The sequence below is a fragment of the Mytilus edulis genome, chromosome 9 (genome assembly GCF_963676685.1).
Source record: "Mytilus edulis chromosome 9, xbMytEdul2.2, whole genome shotgun sequence".
NCBI classification, from domain to species: domain Eukaryota; kingdom Metazoa; phylum Mollusca; class Bivalvia; order Mytilida; family Mytilidae; genus Mytilus; species Mytilus edulis.
The window spans coordinates 26,387,977-26,405,281 of record NC_092352.1 but is presented as its reverse complement, the minus strand read 5'-3'; the positions used below and the strand labels follow the sequence as shown (position 1 = coordinate 26,405,281).

The 17,305-nt window shown below is 31.0% G+C and overlaps 2 protein-coding genes across 3 annotated transcripts in view; one reads left to right on the top strand and one right to left on the bottom strand.

Moving 5' to 3' along the window:
• The window catches only part of LOC139487936 (double-strand break repair protein MRE11-like), a 41,638-nt gene that overhangs the window by 1,628 nt on the left and 22,705 nt on the right, over positions 1–17,305 (top strand). The window lies entirely within an intron of this gene.
• LOC139487935 (uncharacterized) lies at positions 2,410–17,291 on the bottom strand. The gene is made up of 14 exons (XM_071273176.1): positions 16,834–17,291; positions 14,771–14,871; positions 14,127–14,252; positions 12,518–12,615; positions 11,941–12,137; positions 10,332–10,449; positions 9,546–9,693; positions 8,629–8,801; positions 7,563–7,758; positions 6,968–7,045; positions 6,273–6,416; positions 5,549–5,745; positions 4,619–4,922; positions 2,410–3,549 (listed from the first exon to the last, which is right to left on the bottom strand). Exons 1-14 carry the CDS (start codon positions 17,159–17,161, stop codon positions 3,217–3,219), a joined length of 2,541 nt encoding a protein of 846 aa, XP_071129277.1. The 5' UTR covers positions 17,162–17,291; the 3' UTR covers positions 2,410–3,216.

The following is a 17,305-nucleotide window of genomic DNA, read 5'->3' as shown; positions in this document are numbered from 1 at the left end:
AGCGATGACTGAGAAAATTACGATTTTGAGTCATTAAAATCATTTTATTCTTAACCTGTTGCCTTCCCTTAATTGCTCTTGATCGATTTTAGGAAAATGGTAGGATAAATCATGAAGTAAATGCGATGCAACAAGTTCGTTGATGCTATGAGTAGGAGCATACTAATGCGGTAATGAGATTTTGACAATCTGTTTTTAAAAAGGGGCACCAACTTTTAAGTTATATGAAAATGACCAAAATTAGGTGAAAAAATTTCCGGATCCTTGGTCTTATCTCAATTTTGATACTTTAAGACTTGTTTACTAATGAGAAGCAAACCGCTGAAATTTAAGAAAATAGCTTATAATAGGTCGATCAATGTCCCGTTTGAAATAGATTAGTCACAACAGGTAAATTTTATTTGTCAGAGAACTAATTAACCTTGATTGTTATGAGAAGGTATATAAAGTACAGTTTGGTTTGATAGTATTATTTGGCATTTCGCTAATATATGACTGGAAATGTGTGACTGTTTAAGGTAAAGAGTCAGGTCAAAAAGATATCTTAAACTTCAAAGTTTTTTTCTGAACTATGTTTAAAGTTACAGTCTTGGCACCAGTCATTTACATAATTATCAGCGATTCTGGACAATGCAACAGTTTTTGAAGCCCTGCCAAAGTCAGCATTTTTTATAAGTACATGTGTATGTTACAGAATTATTGTAGAGGCCTGTAGCTAGAGTTCGAGAAAACGTTCATGACAAAGCAAGATTATTTGTCAGTCCTACAAAATTTTAGCCAGTCCTAAAAAAACTGTCAATTTTATACTGAAATAAAAATAATAACATACATGACATATTTTGTTGAAAAATAACTTTATTAATTTATTAGTTTTATTTTTCACAGCCACGGACAAATTAACAATAAAGGACCAGTAATGTTCTTCTGAGTGCTCTTATTCAAAGTCATCTTCACTATCCATTCTATCATCTGAATCACTCTTCACTATCCATTCTATCATCTGAATCACTCTTCACTATTCATTCTATCATCTGAATCACTTTTCACTATCCATTCTATCATCTGAATCACTCTTCACTATTCATTCTATCATCTGAATCACTCTTCACTATTCATTCTATCATCTGAATCACTCTTCACTATTCATTCTATCATCTGAATCACTTTTCACTATATCCATTCTATCATCTGAATCACTTTTCACTATCCATTCTATCATCTGAATCACTTTTCACTATCCATTCTATCATCTGAATCACTCTTCACTATTCATTCTATCATCTGAATCACTTTTCACTATCCATTCTATCATCTGAATCACTTTTCACTATCCATTCTATCATCTGAATCACTCTTCACTATTCATTCTATCATCTGAATCACTTTTCACTATCCATTCTATCATCTGAATCACTTTTCACTATCCATTCTATCATCTGAATCACTTTTCACTATAGCCATTCTATCATCTGAATCACTTTTCACTATCCATTCTATCATCTGAATCACTCTTCACTATTCATTCTATCATCTGAATCACTTTTCACTATCCATTCTATCATCTGAATCACTCTTCACTATTCATTCTATCATCTGAATCACTTTTCACTATATCCATTCTATCATCTGAATCCCTTTTCACTATCCATTCTATCATCTGAATCACTTCACTATCCATTCTATCATCTGAATCACTTTTCACTATCCATTCTATATCTGAATCACTTTTCACTATCCATTCTATCATCTGAATCACTTTTCACTATCCATTCTATCATCTAAATCACTTTTCACTATCCATTCTATCATCTGAATCACTTTTCACTATCCATTCTACACAGGTAAAATAGCTACGGACGTATTACGGACGTGGTAATATACGTCCATAAAACATCCGTTAAACGGATATATTACGTATGATACGGTTACGTCCGTAAAACGTCCGTTAAAATACATCCGTAGAACGTACGTGTAAAAACTGACGTAAAACGGATTGTACGTTTCACGGACGTTTCCTAAACATACGTATTACGGATGTTTCTGAAACGTCCGTATTACGGCTGTATCAAATTCAAAGATGTATTTTATAAGAAAAACATAAGAAAAAATGGATTTCATTATAACAAAAAATCTTTTCAAGCAGTGTACAGAATTATATATATTCCTTAAATATGATATGATCATGCTGTTGTCTGTTCTATGGTCCGGTTGTTGTCTCTTTGACTCATTCCCCATTTCCATTCTCAATTTTATTACATACTTTTTTTGTTGTTGAGTTGCTGTTTCAAGATGATTGACAAAATTCCCTCTAATATGATTACATATAATAAGCTTGTCAAAAGCATATTAATTAGATCCTTTCAAGCTGTTTACAGATTATTTCTCTGTTGAAAAAAACATAACACATGGTGGTATTAAACTTTTATACTGATAAAATCTTTGAAGCAATATTGATACATGGTAAACATCAGATAAATACAATAATTAAATATTGTCCTCAGATATAAGTTTTAATTTTAAAATGAAAATTTGTCTTATTAAAAAAATGATATTTTTGACAGCAATTATGAAATATTTGTGTTTAATTAATATACTGCAGTTTCTAGTTTTATGTAATTTTCTTGTGATTCATGAAAAATATTTGCTTTTATTATAATGAACATATTATTTGATATATTCTTAAAATCGTGATAGGCAACACTTTTTAAAAAATATTAAAAATCATAGCAAAATGAAGTTTATAAAAGTTTAACACCAATTTTACAGTACAGTACTTTTTGTAGCTAAAATTTTAACCTTGGAGTAGATTTCTTTTGGTTTTAGAACTAAAACGTACAGTGTATATAACATCAACAAAGAAGATATTTTGATTTTTAGCTATTTTTATAATAAATATAATATGTTAGTGAAACATTTAATTTGTCCAACCCTGAACTCTTATGTTTTCTAAATTTAGTTGTAATGCAACTGATTCTGTCAAATTTCACCAAACTCACTTGTTATAATTTTGATGTGTAAATGTACACCTTTTATAATAAAATCTCAATAAAAAAATTTATCACTTCTCTTCAGCCATATTCATTATCTTGAAGCAAATTTTGTCTTGAAAAAATGATATTAATATTTGGTGTTAAACATATATTAAAAATTGACACTTATGAAACATACTTCTTTGCAACTTATCAAACATAACCTACTGTACATTTACATTATTGACTAAATTAAACTATATTTATTTAGAACATACACAGTGTGATTTTTCTTGTGTTTCAGATGATTTGTTTTTCTTGTAATGTTTTCTTGTTCAATTCTTTCTTCATGCAATGACTTAGAAATATTGCATGATCCCCCTTTGCAGTCATGAAAAAAATTAACCCTTTTCTGTACATTTATAGAACTTAAAATATGAAAAACATTTTGAACATTGTACATGTCACAGTTACAATCCTTGGTGTTGACCTTCTCAGCTTTCTGCAATTTGACTATCAGTCTGGTGCTTCCTCGTTTTGGTGTCAAAATATACCCCTCTTGAAATATACCATAGCATTCCTGCAACAAAAAATATATAATTATCCTAGTTGTCCTTGTTATTTTGTTGTTTGATTGCTGTCTTATTGAAATATGAAAAGGACAAGTTCTTTTATTGGTAAAGTCCCATTTTTTAATTGTTCTATTGGACATTTTAGTGTTTGTACATTTATTTTATTAATTATATTAATTATACTCATTGAACTTGTTTAAATTTGTAGGCAATTAATACACAAAATATGTACTATCAAATATTTGTATGATAATATTTAATTTATTTGTATAACCATAATACAATAAAAAAGGTGAGGAGCCAGGGATATTCTAACGTACTAAATACCATTTCCTAATCACAAGTGGTTCTTCTTCAATTTATATTAGGTTTGCATGTTAATTAAACACAAAGTTACATGATATTATTCCTATTTTATCATTTCATCTTGAAAATATGTCAAGATAAAATTTGAATCTCCATTGTATCTTGCATATACACAGAATGTTTATCTTAAGTATAACTTATATGAAGCCTGCTACATAATCATGCATCCAACAGTTGACATGTTTTTGTCTGTCCAAAATGAGGATCTTGTAATTCAATGGTTGTTGTTGTTACGTGCTGCATATTTGTTTTTTAATCCTTTTTTTACATCAATAATGCCTAAGTTTTCTCGCTTGAATTATATTACATTGTCATTTCTGGACCTGTCATAGCTGACTATGATGTATGGGCTTTGCTCATTGTTGAAGGTGGTACAGTGACCCATTGTTGTTATTTTTTGTGTTATTTTGGTCTCTTGTGGCATTTATACCACATCATCTTTTTATATATATTTATGTCTGTACACAGTTAGGACTTTCTTTAAGGTTGTAATTTATGATATGTAAATAAATATTATATAAAAATAAGAGATGTGGTATGATTACTTGCAAAAAAAAAAAACCCAATTTACTCAGAAAAATAAATTGTTTGTTTTTTTGTTTTTTTGTGTTTTTTTTTTTTTTTTAAAGTATTACAATTCATTAACAGAAGTTGTTTAACTGAATCTTTATTAATGTCATTATGATCATATGGTATTATGCTTGCACCTACGTTTTCATTTTCATTTAAGTATTGCACCCAATCACCACTTTGAGCAAGCTCATTTTCTTGGGTGGTCACAGCACTTCCTCTCTTCAATGTATATTCGCTGATGTTTACATCAATGTTTAAAGAGAGGGTGGCACTCAATATGATATCTTCATTTTGTGACTCCTCCAGAACATGTCCATGTTTTCCTCTTTTCAATAGAGATATTCTCCCGGCAATCCGTTGAGTCTGGTGACCCAACCCAAAATACTTTCTTACTTCTGGGGAGGATGATACCAATTTAATTACATATGGTGAAGCAGTTTTCCTATGAATGAAAATCCATAAAATGACATGCTGAATAGTAAAAAATCTTCAATTACAGGTATAAAACGATTCATTTATATTTTAAAATTATTGATGAGTTATTAAAGGAATAAAAACCTTTTTGAAGGAATATATTAAAACATCAATAACCTTTAGAAAAAATGTGTTTAATCCTTGTAATTCTTAAGCCAAATATTCAAATTTTAAATTAATACTTGTTGGTGTAATGACTGCTATAATTACCAACAGTACTGTAGTTGAAGAGTTTTCCATTAGTTGTAGGACATGCAGAGAATTATATGATGTAATAAGCCCAAGTCAAGAACCTTGCCTAAGAAAACATTGATAAACATATTACCCATGGTGTTTCAAATTCAAGACTGTTTCTTCAAATTGCCTGTTTGTACCAAACTGTTTCAGTCTAAGTTTGTATGACAAACCCTTTTCCCTCTGCATGTTTCTGTGTGACCGTATGAATTTAATCTGACATGTTGTCAGTCTGACACAGTTTGGGAATAAATGCAGGAGTGACTGCATATTATGCTTGTTACCATTTTACAGATTCAATTTGGATTTTATTTTAAATAAGGAGTTCTGCTTTCCTCTTCAAAAAGTTTTATTACTCACCATGTCTCATGGTCTTCAAAGAATCCACCAGTCATTACATGCTTAGCCACATAGTGCTTTGCAAATTTAATGCTGGTGTCTCTTGACCTTGCCTTCTGGTTCTGCAAAAATATCATGCTCCTAATTGTACCATGATTTTTTTCAAAGGCGTCCTCTTGAAAGGATTGTGGTGGACCATGGCGCTGTATATCCTCAACCTAAAATCAAATCAGATCTTAAAAACAGATGTAGATTCCTTAAAAAAGTTCTGAAGCCACCATCCAATTGCTCTTTCTTTACAAATCATTTTTCTATCAGACTAGGAGAAAACTTTTCTTATTGCACTATAAAAAAATTAAAAGCCTGGGCTGGTCGGCATGTAGGGAAACTTGAAGACTGAACATGAATTCAAAATTTTCACTGGCTACTTCAGGTATGAGAAATAAGTTGTACTGTTGTAACTACATTTCTTAGCCTTACATGTATCCAATATTAGTATGCCACTGTTTAAAACTTTGGAAATATGTCAACTTTTTTGTAAAATTTAATTAATATATATGTCATATATATCAGGCCAGTTTTAAATTTGACTACAAAAGACTTTTCAATGACACTAGATTTTATTTATAATAAAATTATGAAGCATTGAATACCAAACATTCAAACCTAGAAAACCCTTAGTATTGACACATTATATATATTTTTTTTAATTCAGATTTCTTTCTTTTCCATATTTGAAACCTACCACATGCAACAGAAGATGTGTTTTGGCCTTCTTCTTCAGTTCCGGTGCATGTTCATGAACAAGCTGGTGGTATGCCCTGATATCTTCTCTCAGAACTTGGATATCTGTCCTGGTAAACATGGCCTGGTTTAAGGTTTTCTGTATCTAAAAGACCATTATTTAAAGTATCATGTATATGACTTGTTATCTCTGTGTGAAAATCACAAAAGACATAAATTTAGACTCTTACAGACAGTTCTTTAAAAAGTTCGTACAAATGCCATTAATACCTCAAACTACTGACAGGTGATAATCCAAAATGCATAAACTTATAGATTTTTATTGTCTTGCTTTAATCGAGTTGAGGTGACCAATGATAATCTACTTATCCCTATTTTACCTATGACAACTAAGTTTCTTTCATTGCTGAGCATGTGTGCTCTAAGTTTCTAGCGATAATTTTTCATCTCACTCTACTGTGCTGAGTAACAAACTAAACAGTCAGTAAGTTCAAAGTAAAATTTCGTAAATTAGCATAAATTCATATTACATGTATTTTTTAAGGTAAAATATAAAACCAACCCTTACTCAGAAATTCTATATTTTTAGCTGAAAAGGATAGACCATAACCAATTTCAAAATCATTTGTTTATAGAAGTGCCATACAGAAAGCATATAAATGTTAATGTTTTTTTTTTAAATAATTTCCTTCATACCTTTGCAAGGCAGGACACCATGCGTATATACTTCTGTGCTACTCCTGCATAACTCATGTTGAGAGGTGCAAGTTGTAACTGAATAAAAAATAATTCATTAAGCCTGAAATTTATTACTGCGTAATTTTACAGTTATGGTACATATTTTTGTTGTTGACCGATAAGGTTTAAACAAAACTATGTTTTTTATGTTTGTTTTTTTCAAAGTCAAGAGCCAGTAGTTTAGCTGTTGTATTTTTGTCTTTCATGTTCTAAGTAAATGATTGAATTATAAATAAGACCATCATTTTTCTTATTTGAATTACTTAACTTTCTCATATTAGGGCTTTTACGGCAAATCATACAATATAGGTTTTCTTATTGTTGAAGGCTGTACTATATATAACTTCTTCTTCTTTTTAACTCTTTCAGATATTTGTTTCATTTAGCAACTAACTAACACATCTCCTCATCTTTACACTTTTCAAAGTTTTTAATTTCCAGCCCCATAAAATATAAAATGCAATGAATATAATGTTCCACATCTTTTTCTACCAGTTTTAGGTATATTTTAACTGCTAAAATGACATTTGTTATCAAAATAAAACTAACTTACATATTCTTTAAAGTGCTTTCCTTGCTTACTATCAATGTAATGAAAGAACTTTTGGAATTTGCTGCCTGGAACCATAGACAGCAAATGCAACTGAAGTTTTAGTTTTGTTAAACTGTCTAAACCCTTCAGAATTAACTTCACCAAGTGTTTTGCTAGCCCTAGAGGTATAAGATGGAGTAATCCAACAGGTATGTCTCTGTTAAAAAGAAAGATAAAATTCATAATACAACACTATAACAGGTAATAATTTTTTTTTTTTTTTCCATAATCTCTTTCTTTATATTTTGGGTGTTCAAACCAGTTTTCGGTTTTAAAATAAATTCAACAATGTAAAACACTAAATACATTGGATAATCAAGGCAATATTTCAAATAATATCAATCTAGAGACAACATATTTTCTTATATCACCACTAAATTATAAGATATGATTTTAATCATCCCCCCCATGGTCCTTCACATTTTTTTTAAAAATTTGGCAATTTTTACTTAGATGGTCCAAAAAAATATGCTATAATTCGGAGATATCTGTATTGTATACTTAAAGCACTAAGCTTACTAATTAAAACATGTTTTATAGACTCACACACAGAATTACCTAAGTACCTACAGTACAGTTATAAAATTCTAATGTACAATTAACAATTAACACCAACCAGCACCATACGGTCCATACCTGACAGTGTTCTCGTCATTAGAACCTTACTTTTATTGCTTTACCTCATTTCCAGTATTTAAGTTTAGTCATAATATCTAGATTTCAAACCTCAAAATCCCCTTCGGTTTAATTTTAAAGTGTACAAAACCACCCAAAACCTTACAAAAAATCAATCATACTAAACCCATTTATAAGGCCTTCAGTTTTCTTGTTTGAATTGTTTAACATTGCTTACTATTTGGTATGGGCTTTGCTTATTGTTGAAAACAGTATAGTGACCTATAGTTATTAATTTCTGTGTCATTTTTGTCTCTTGTTGAGAGTTTTCTCATTGGCAATTATCGTACCACATCTTCTTTTTTATATCCATACTGTATTTAAATTTATTCTAATGTAATCATAAACAAACCTATGAGGATCTATTAAATCCCAAAACACATTTTCATGCTCTTTCACTCCTTTCTGCTTTCTTAATGCTTTCTTGTCATTCTCACTAGATCTCATATTAATTCTATTTATAGTCCTCCTTGTTTCTTCTGGTGTTCTTGGTGCTCCTAATGAACTGAAATGTTCAGAATCAACCTGTAAAATAATTTAGGACCTTTTAAAATAAAAAGTATCAGGTGCATTTCATAATACAATGGTTTTATAACACATTTTAAAAAAGAATAAAAATATTTCTGAATTTATTATTCAAATACAGACTTTTGCAAATCTTCTTAATAAGTGTATATTAATCATGAATATTCATTAGATCACCCAGACTTATAATGTCAGTGTTTCCATTAGTTAATATGAGGGAGACAAATTCCACTATCCCATAGCTGTGTTAGAGATGATTTAATGGACAATGAATTGAATTTACCTCAAATAATTAAAAACAATTTTATTACTTGACTGATAAAATAAACACATACAACATCTTGCTTCAATTCTGTTGAATTTTTTAATACCTCTAATGTTGATATGTATGTGGCATCAGTGATTAAATAAAAATCATCTGTGGTAAAACATGCAATACATAAATAAAATAACACATAGCCAAGAAGGTGATCGAGGAATTGTTACCCTTCACTGCAGTGGACAATGTTTCCTCGGGGTAACAATCTGCTCTATCACCTAATCAGCTATATGTTATACTTATATAATGTCTTTCAGCTCTTAAAAAGTTACAATTGAGTATATGTAAATGAAACCCATTGCCTATTGAAACTGTTACTGCTATGATTGCTGTTACAAGATATACATATTCAATGCATTACTTGTAATCAAAGGTGCAGTTGTGTACAATAAAATACTATAGTCATGGTGATCATAGCTTCTTACATGGCATCTTGGGCAGTATTTATTAGCTGTTGCTCCTAAATGGTTGCAACAAAAAGACAACATACTGAAGTCTGCAATAATAGAGTTGAGACTTGACTTGATGAAACATTTTTTCCTCTCAGTGGCATCAAAACCTTCCACTCCATCACTAAAAATAAAAGGATGTGTTTATTGCATTGACCATATATAACGTTGACAATGCGTTTCTGTAGAGTTTTATTTATGATGTCAATAAACATACAGGTTCACAGAAATTTTACATCTTACACTGGTACCTTATAATGAAGTACTGTCTAGTATTTTGTCAGCATTAACCTTGGTTAAACAAAAAGGTTTAACAACCAAAAGGACAATATATGCTTAATTAATTCTGTTCAATTTGTGATTCTTTACCTTGACATGTTGAACATTTTAATAAACTGTCAACTAATGAATTACAAAATTGGAGGCTGTAATTTGATAAAAATAAGAAAACATCTTAAGAGTGGTTTGTTATACTCTGAAGATGGCTAAAATATCTGGAATAAATACATTCTTTAGAAATTCTAAATTTTTACTGATGGTTTTGCCCTTTTTCATAGTTATCTCCCATTGGTTTTAGTCTAAGGGCTCAAGTTATATTTAGTGGGACTGTTTTTCTATGTGTACTTGGGTTATAATGTTAAAGATTCAAACTTAAAAATCTTCTGCTGCAATTACTTTAACGTTCAGGTCTTTATGCTAGATTGACTAGACCAAAAACCTCAATGTACAATTTGAATTATCATGAAATTAATAATTAGTCACCTTTGAAGATCTTTCATATCATTTACAATTACTTTTGCCACATCCATTATTTCTACTTTTTCAGATGCACCTAGAAATTGTAGGGCACCTTCTTTTTGCCTTTCCTTGGTTGGTAACCCTGGAAATATATCATTTATAACTCATGAAATACACAACATTTTTGAAGTTAAAAAAAATAAACCACTTGTGTTAATGTAGAGGGGTACATTGACAATTTTGGTCATATAAATATTTTTTGTAGATCTTACATGCTAAACAGTCATGCTGTTTACAGTTTACCCTTCATCTTCAATAATATTCCAGATAAAAACCAAAAATTGCAAATTTTCCTCAAAATAACCATTTTAGTGACAGGAACCCAACAATGGGGTGTTTGCTTTATCTGAAAAATTTTGCAATATAAGGCAAAACACTGCGTTTGACCCCTATGTTCTATTTTCAGCCATGACAGCCATGTTTGTCGTTGATCAAAAATTTAGACATATTTTATAAATGTATTTTCCCACCTTTCGGAGTATAGCCAGAAAATGTTGTCTAGAGTGGGGTGCTCTTTTTTGCCATATATTTCCATGTTTTCTACAATTTATGTTCAGGTCTATATGTTTTTGAAGTGTACTGATATTTCAATATGAAGATAACTTCAAATGCTAAACATTCCTCAGCTTGAAAACATGTTTGTTTGAAAATAATCATCTGTAAAGTTAGATTAAAGAGTGTTTGAAATTTTCTTAAGTTTCGTCAATTGGGGGAAACATATTCATGTTTTCATTCAGGAAATTGACCAAAAATCGTTGTCCATATTTCAATCTTTTGCAGTTGGTGCAGTAATTTTGTTTAAGTTTAAAAAAATAATCATATTTGTTGTGAATTATAATTTATCGTTATTTCTTCCTTTGAAGTGTTTACACCTCAAAATCATTTGCACTTGCTTTGAACACAGGTTTCCATATCAATTTTCTTTAGTAAAGTTTTTTGATGGTTTTTCATGGGTGGAGGAGAGGTTACGTTAAAGACGGATATATATACATTCATACATACAAACATACAAAGAGATATGGGCTCTTATTTGATTCAAAGTAAACTTCGTTTCAGATGTTTATTCCTTTTGTGTACCTGATTTGGAATGTATTTGTATTTCATATATGTCATGATTTATAATTATAGATTATCGTTGATTATCTGAACGAGATTGATTTTCTCGCTTGAGCTGGTACAGCAAAAGTGTGAAAAGCAATCAAGTTGAGATGACCAATGATAATCTAATTATCGCTATTTTACCTATGACGACGTTGTTAATTTCATGTCAATTTTGTTAGTAATGCCACGTGGCCTGCTTAGTTTCTAGTGTTAATTTTTCCATCTCAAGCAAGAAGAATAATATGAAAATTATCACAAAAAAAGATCAAAAGAAAAATGCACAAAATAGCGATAATATAAAATATACATTATTTTTAACGCCGGCTTTGTTGGTCTGCACGGCTAAATGCATTGCTTTGTGATTGTTATTATTGTAGTGTGGGACACTAGATATCCTAAAAATTAGTAACATTTAGTTGAAGTCTGAAGGAATTTTTATAGTTTTTGAGTTTTTTTTTATGAATTATCCTACCAGCTATTTGCATTTGAATACAATGCAGTGCCATCCACTGTCTGCTTTTGTGCGTTGCAGTGTCGTCCAAAAAAAGATTAATGGGAATGTGAACAACAGGTAAATCATTTACTCTATCGTCATTGAAGTTGATATCAGTTTTCCACTTTGCTGCTTGAGCCGGATGTCCTATAACTTCACAATTATCAAGTGGCTTTCTGTAATTCATTAATATACAAATATCAAAATATGTTAATTTACAACATCCAAAAATTTATTTCACCACCCTTCTTTCATTTCTACCCAAAAAAATCTAAGAAATTAGTGAGGAAGTGAAAGAATTTTTTTTATAAAAAATACACTCTAATTAAAAGGAAATGTATTGGGGAACAATGAAAAGCAGAGTCATTATAAATTGTGTTCTTGGGCCAATACATGTACTAATAGATGAAAATGATAGTGACAATTGAACAATAATTTTTCCAACTCAAAATATAAATGGTATTACTCATTCAAAAATGTTGTTTCAAATGAACTGTTTTTGAATTAATAAGTTTCCTGTATGACCTTATTGTACACATACTGTCATATCAATTACCTTATGATAGATTTCGAAGTATCTGGGTGTGAAATCATCATCCTCAAAATTGCAGATGGTTTTAGAGTCCACAATGGAATGTTATCTGAGTTCTGTCCCTTTCAGAATTATAATAGTAGTTATTTATTATATCTCAGTATGTTTTTTCTACATAAAAAAAAAATGAAATGGTTGTGCTATTTCATTCCACAGACTATTTGCCAGCCTATAGTTTCATATTTAGACTTATACTCTGGTTAATAGTTTTATTGTCGAGCCTGCAACTTTTGTTGCAGAAAGCTCGACATAGGGATAGTTATTAACCGGCGGCGGCGGCGGCGTTAGCTAACTTCTTAAAAGCTTTATATTTTAGAAGGTGGAAGACCTGGATGCTTCATACTTTGTATATAGATGCCTCATGTTACAAAGTTTCCGTCAGTCACATGTCCAATGTCCTTGACCTCATTTTCATGGTTCAGTGACCACTTAAAAAAAAGTTCAAATTTTTTGTAATGTTGAATTCTCTCTTATTATAAGTAATGGGATAACTATATTTGATATGTGCGTACCTTGCAAGGTCCTCATGTCTGTCAGACAGTTTTCACTTGATCTCGACCTCATTTCATGGATCAGTGAACAAGGTTAAGTTTTGGTGGTCAAGTCCATATCTCAGATACTATAAGCAATAGGGCTAGTATATTCGGTGTATGGAAGGACTGTAAGGTGTACATGTTCAACTGGCAGGTGTCATCTGACCTTGACCTCATTTTCATGGTTCAGTGGTTATAGTTAAATTTTTGTGTTTTGGTCTGTTGTTCTCATACTTTATGCAATAGGTCTACTATATTTGTTGTATGGAATGATTGTAAGGTGTACATGTCTAGCGGGCAGATGTCATGTGACCTTGACCTCATTTTCATGGTTCAGTGGTCAAAGTTAAGTTTTTGAGTTTTGGTCTTTTTATCTAATACTATATGCCATAGGTCAACTATATTTGGTGTATGGAAATATTTTATGATCTTTATGTCAGTCGCGCAGGTTTTATTGACCGTGACCTCATTTTCACAGTTCATTGCACAGTGGTAAGTTTTTGTGTTTTGGTCTATTTTTCTTAAACTATAAGTAATTATAGGTCAACTATATATGTTGTATAGAAGCATTGTTAGCTGTACATGTCTGCCTGGCATGGTTCATCTGACCTTGACCTCATTTTCAAGGTTCATTGGTCTTTGTTAAGTTATCTTGGTTACTGTTAAGTTTTTGGTACAGTTGTTATAAAGCCTAGCTTTTTACTTAGGACTATCAACATAATATCAATGATGAGTATAGAAGGCGAGACATTTCAGCGTGTCCACTCTTGTTATCATATTTCCTGTACTTTTTCATACTTATTTTTCATTGGACAATGATGGCTTCATAAACTACTGCTTGGATTTTGTGTGCTTGGGAACGTGAAACTCTTATATCGCAAACAGTGATAACATGTTTGTGTCTATCGAAATTTCACTTACAAGATGCAATTATTAAATAGAAAGAGAATCTATTCGACAAATGGTATATAAATTCTATAAATGAGATAAACATTTTGAAATCTTTACTGAAAATGGTTCCTGATATAATTATTACTTACCTTTGTAATTAGTTCTTCCCATGAAAAACTGCCAAACTTCTTTTCTTTCATTTTGTTAAATGATGGAATATCAGGAACATGTAATTCTTTCATCATGTAAAGCACAAATTTAACAACTTCATCACTCTGAAACAAGATATAGCAATCATATTTCCCATGAACAATTAGGAGATAAATGTATTGTATTTTAAGCTCACACAACATTAATTGGTGATTTAATGGTTGCAAATTAAGTTTATTGCCTATGCGTTAGCAGAGACAGTAAACAGGTACATGTATTTGCACCAAATCATACAAAACTAACAAAGGCCAGAGTCTCCTGACTTGGGACAGGCACAAAATTGTGGCGGTGTTTAACATATTTATGAGATCGTAACCATACCTCTAGCCAATGTAGAAAGTAAACGCATAACAATATGCACATTAAAAATCAGTTCAAGAGAAATCGTAGTCCAATGTCAGAAGACGTAACAAAAGAACATTTTATTTATTATAAAATGACAAAATACATACACTCAAACAGCTTTGCATTTCAATCAATTTTTATATCATGTCAACAGTGTAAAAAGGCAACTCGAACTAATTCTTGGAACTCAAACATGTCAAATGATTGAATTTAAACAACATATTATACATGTACTTACGATAGGATGAGTTGTGGAATTCATGAAAATGTATACCAATAATTCTGCCTTTGACTGGAAAGGATACCAATCAAAGTCTTTTGACTGTTCATCATTTGAAGCTAAAACAAAAATATAAAAATGTTCAAAAATTTTGAACCAACTGTTTTGTCAGAAAGATTACACTGGTCATATAGCAATTTGATAAACACAAATTTTGATCATTGAGGAGCTTAATATTCCTTTTACAACAAAATGTCATTATAAAGTTTAGCTGACTTTACAGAGTTTATTTATATGTCCCTGTAGTGTTTGGTACCACCTTAAATATATTGAAATGGAGCTCAATGACATTGATCAATCCAATTTAAACTGATGTTGATACTTAACTTTACTAAGACCCCGTTCACACTAGCATTTTTTCTTATCGATCTAATCTGAATCGATCTAAATAAAACCAGTTAGCGTTCACACTATCTTTAATCATAACGATCTCTATCGGTCTAATCTGAACCACTGCATTCAAACTACAATTAAAAACGCAATCGATCTAACCTTTTAGCCCGTAAAACTGTAAACACTGTGTATAAATAGAAATGATTTATCAAATTCATGTCTTGATACACTGATACACACATTTGGGGAAAAAAATGGATAAAGTTATTGTTTCTCTTGAATCACAAGTTAAAATTTTGATACTGGTGTTATTACAGTTTTCCGTTTCATATTGAAAAAAAATAACTGTAGCAAAGAAGTTACAACACGACTCTGGAAATACTGCGGTTCCTATAAAGAAGAAAAAAAACAACAGAAGAAAAGAAGACCCAGATTTCGCAAATCTATGCTACGGCGAAGACAACATGTTTTCAGTTTGTTTTAAAGGTCTTTTAACAGAGAAATATGGGTTAAATAACGAATATCTGAGATAGTTTTGCCGCTACACATGCCCATACGTTATTTTATTTCAATCATACTAGTTTAAACCGATCTATGCGTTCACAACTTAAGTAAGATTGGTTTACTTTAGATCGATTCAAACTAAACTACCTCTTTTGGTGTTTTAGTTTAGACCGATTGAAGATCGATTCAATGCGTTCACATTAGCCCTTAAACCGATCTAAAGAGTCTAGTTTAAATTGATAAAAATATCCTAGTGTGAACGGGGTCTTATTGTCCTCTGACTTATAGTAAAATTTTCAATTCGAGATTTTTTTTAATTTCACTGTAGTATTATGATCCTTTAGGTTAATTAGTTTATGTACATTGTATCATGTACAAATGTATATATACATGTATTATACAAAAGTTTTTTTATTGTAAAATATTAGTTTTGTAAGATTCATAGACTATAGTACTATATATTGTCAATACAGATACATGCAACTTAGATTAACCATCATTGCCAAGAGTATCAGGACATAGTTGGGTGAAACACATACCGAAGTAGGTGTAAGCTTAAAACCCAGTCCCCAGTCATGTTCTGGAATCATAATACATGCATTTCTGTAAATAGTTAGTACTAAGTATGAAGATCATACAGTAATGACATAAATTGCTTTATCAAATTTATCGGAATATAGTCAATAATTCAAGAACAATTTCAACGAATATAAACACTTTTCCCCCAAATTAAGTCCAAATAAAAGGCATATTATGATTGATGTGATATTTCAAGATATTTCTCTTATATATATATATATTTAAGCAATTGGCAACAGATTATTTGTGACTTTTTGTCCTTTGACTGAGTCGTTGTCCTGTGACTTTCTGTCCATTTGGCATTTCCCAACATGTAATTATATCAAATAAGCATGTACTCTAAATATATTCACACTAACCAGAACATTGTCATCCATCATTGATAATTTTTACAAATTAAAAGTCCATATAGTTTATTCCTATCATTTTATTATGGGGCCGGATCGACTCGGGTCGGATCAACTTGGAGCCAGATTGACTGAGAGCCCATTAACGACCTGATACAGAAATGATTGACCACTGAATTTTTTTTAAAAGGCCTTAAATGTTTTAGAGGATGTTCAAATAATATAACAATAGAGGTATACAGTTATTTTGTTTATTACCATGCCTTGGCTCTGTATTATCTTCTGTTTCACTGCCTTCTCCTTCTGAATGGCTCTGCTCGTCTCCCTCATCTGACAATGAGTTGCTGGTGCTTTCATTTTCCAACATAGTGTGGACCATCACGTCAGCAACATGAGCATCGGTTGACGGATCATTGATTTCACAAGAAATAGGGTTTTCATCAGTGCTATCGCTAGCATCAACATCGCTATCCGAATCATCAAAAAATAAAGCTGCAGCATGGTGTTTACTTTCTAAATGTCTCTGTAGATGCTGCTCTCTGTTAGTTTTATAATTACAAGGTTTGCAGTTGTATAGCTTAGGCATTGTGTATGTTGAATAAAAAAATGTTATAAAATACTAGGAGCGGAATAAAATGTACAATTTGGCAAAGGAAACTTGGAGTGTTTGTAAACATTACCAGACGACATTCTCCGAATGGTATAAACAATGTTCCGAATGTACTAATTT

Bases quoted from the DNA above. Each gene is read 5' to 3' on its own strand.
- LOC139487935 (XM_071273176.1), bottom strand. From the start codon at position 17,161: ATGCCTAAGCTATACAACTGCAAACCTTGTAATTATAAAACTAACAGA. The intron at 14,253-14,770 runs GTAAGTACATGT...ATCTTGTTTCAG, and splicing joins ATTCCACAACTCATCCTATC to AGTGATGAAGTTGTTAAATT. The intron at 12,616-14,126 runs GTAAGTAATAAT...TAATTCTGAAAG, and splicing joins GGGAAGAACTAATTACAAAG to GGACAGAACTCAGATAACAT.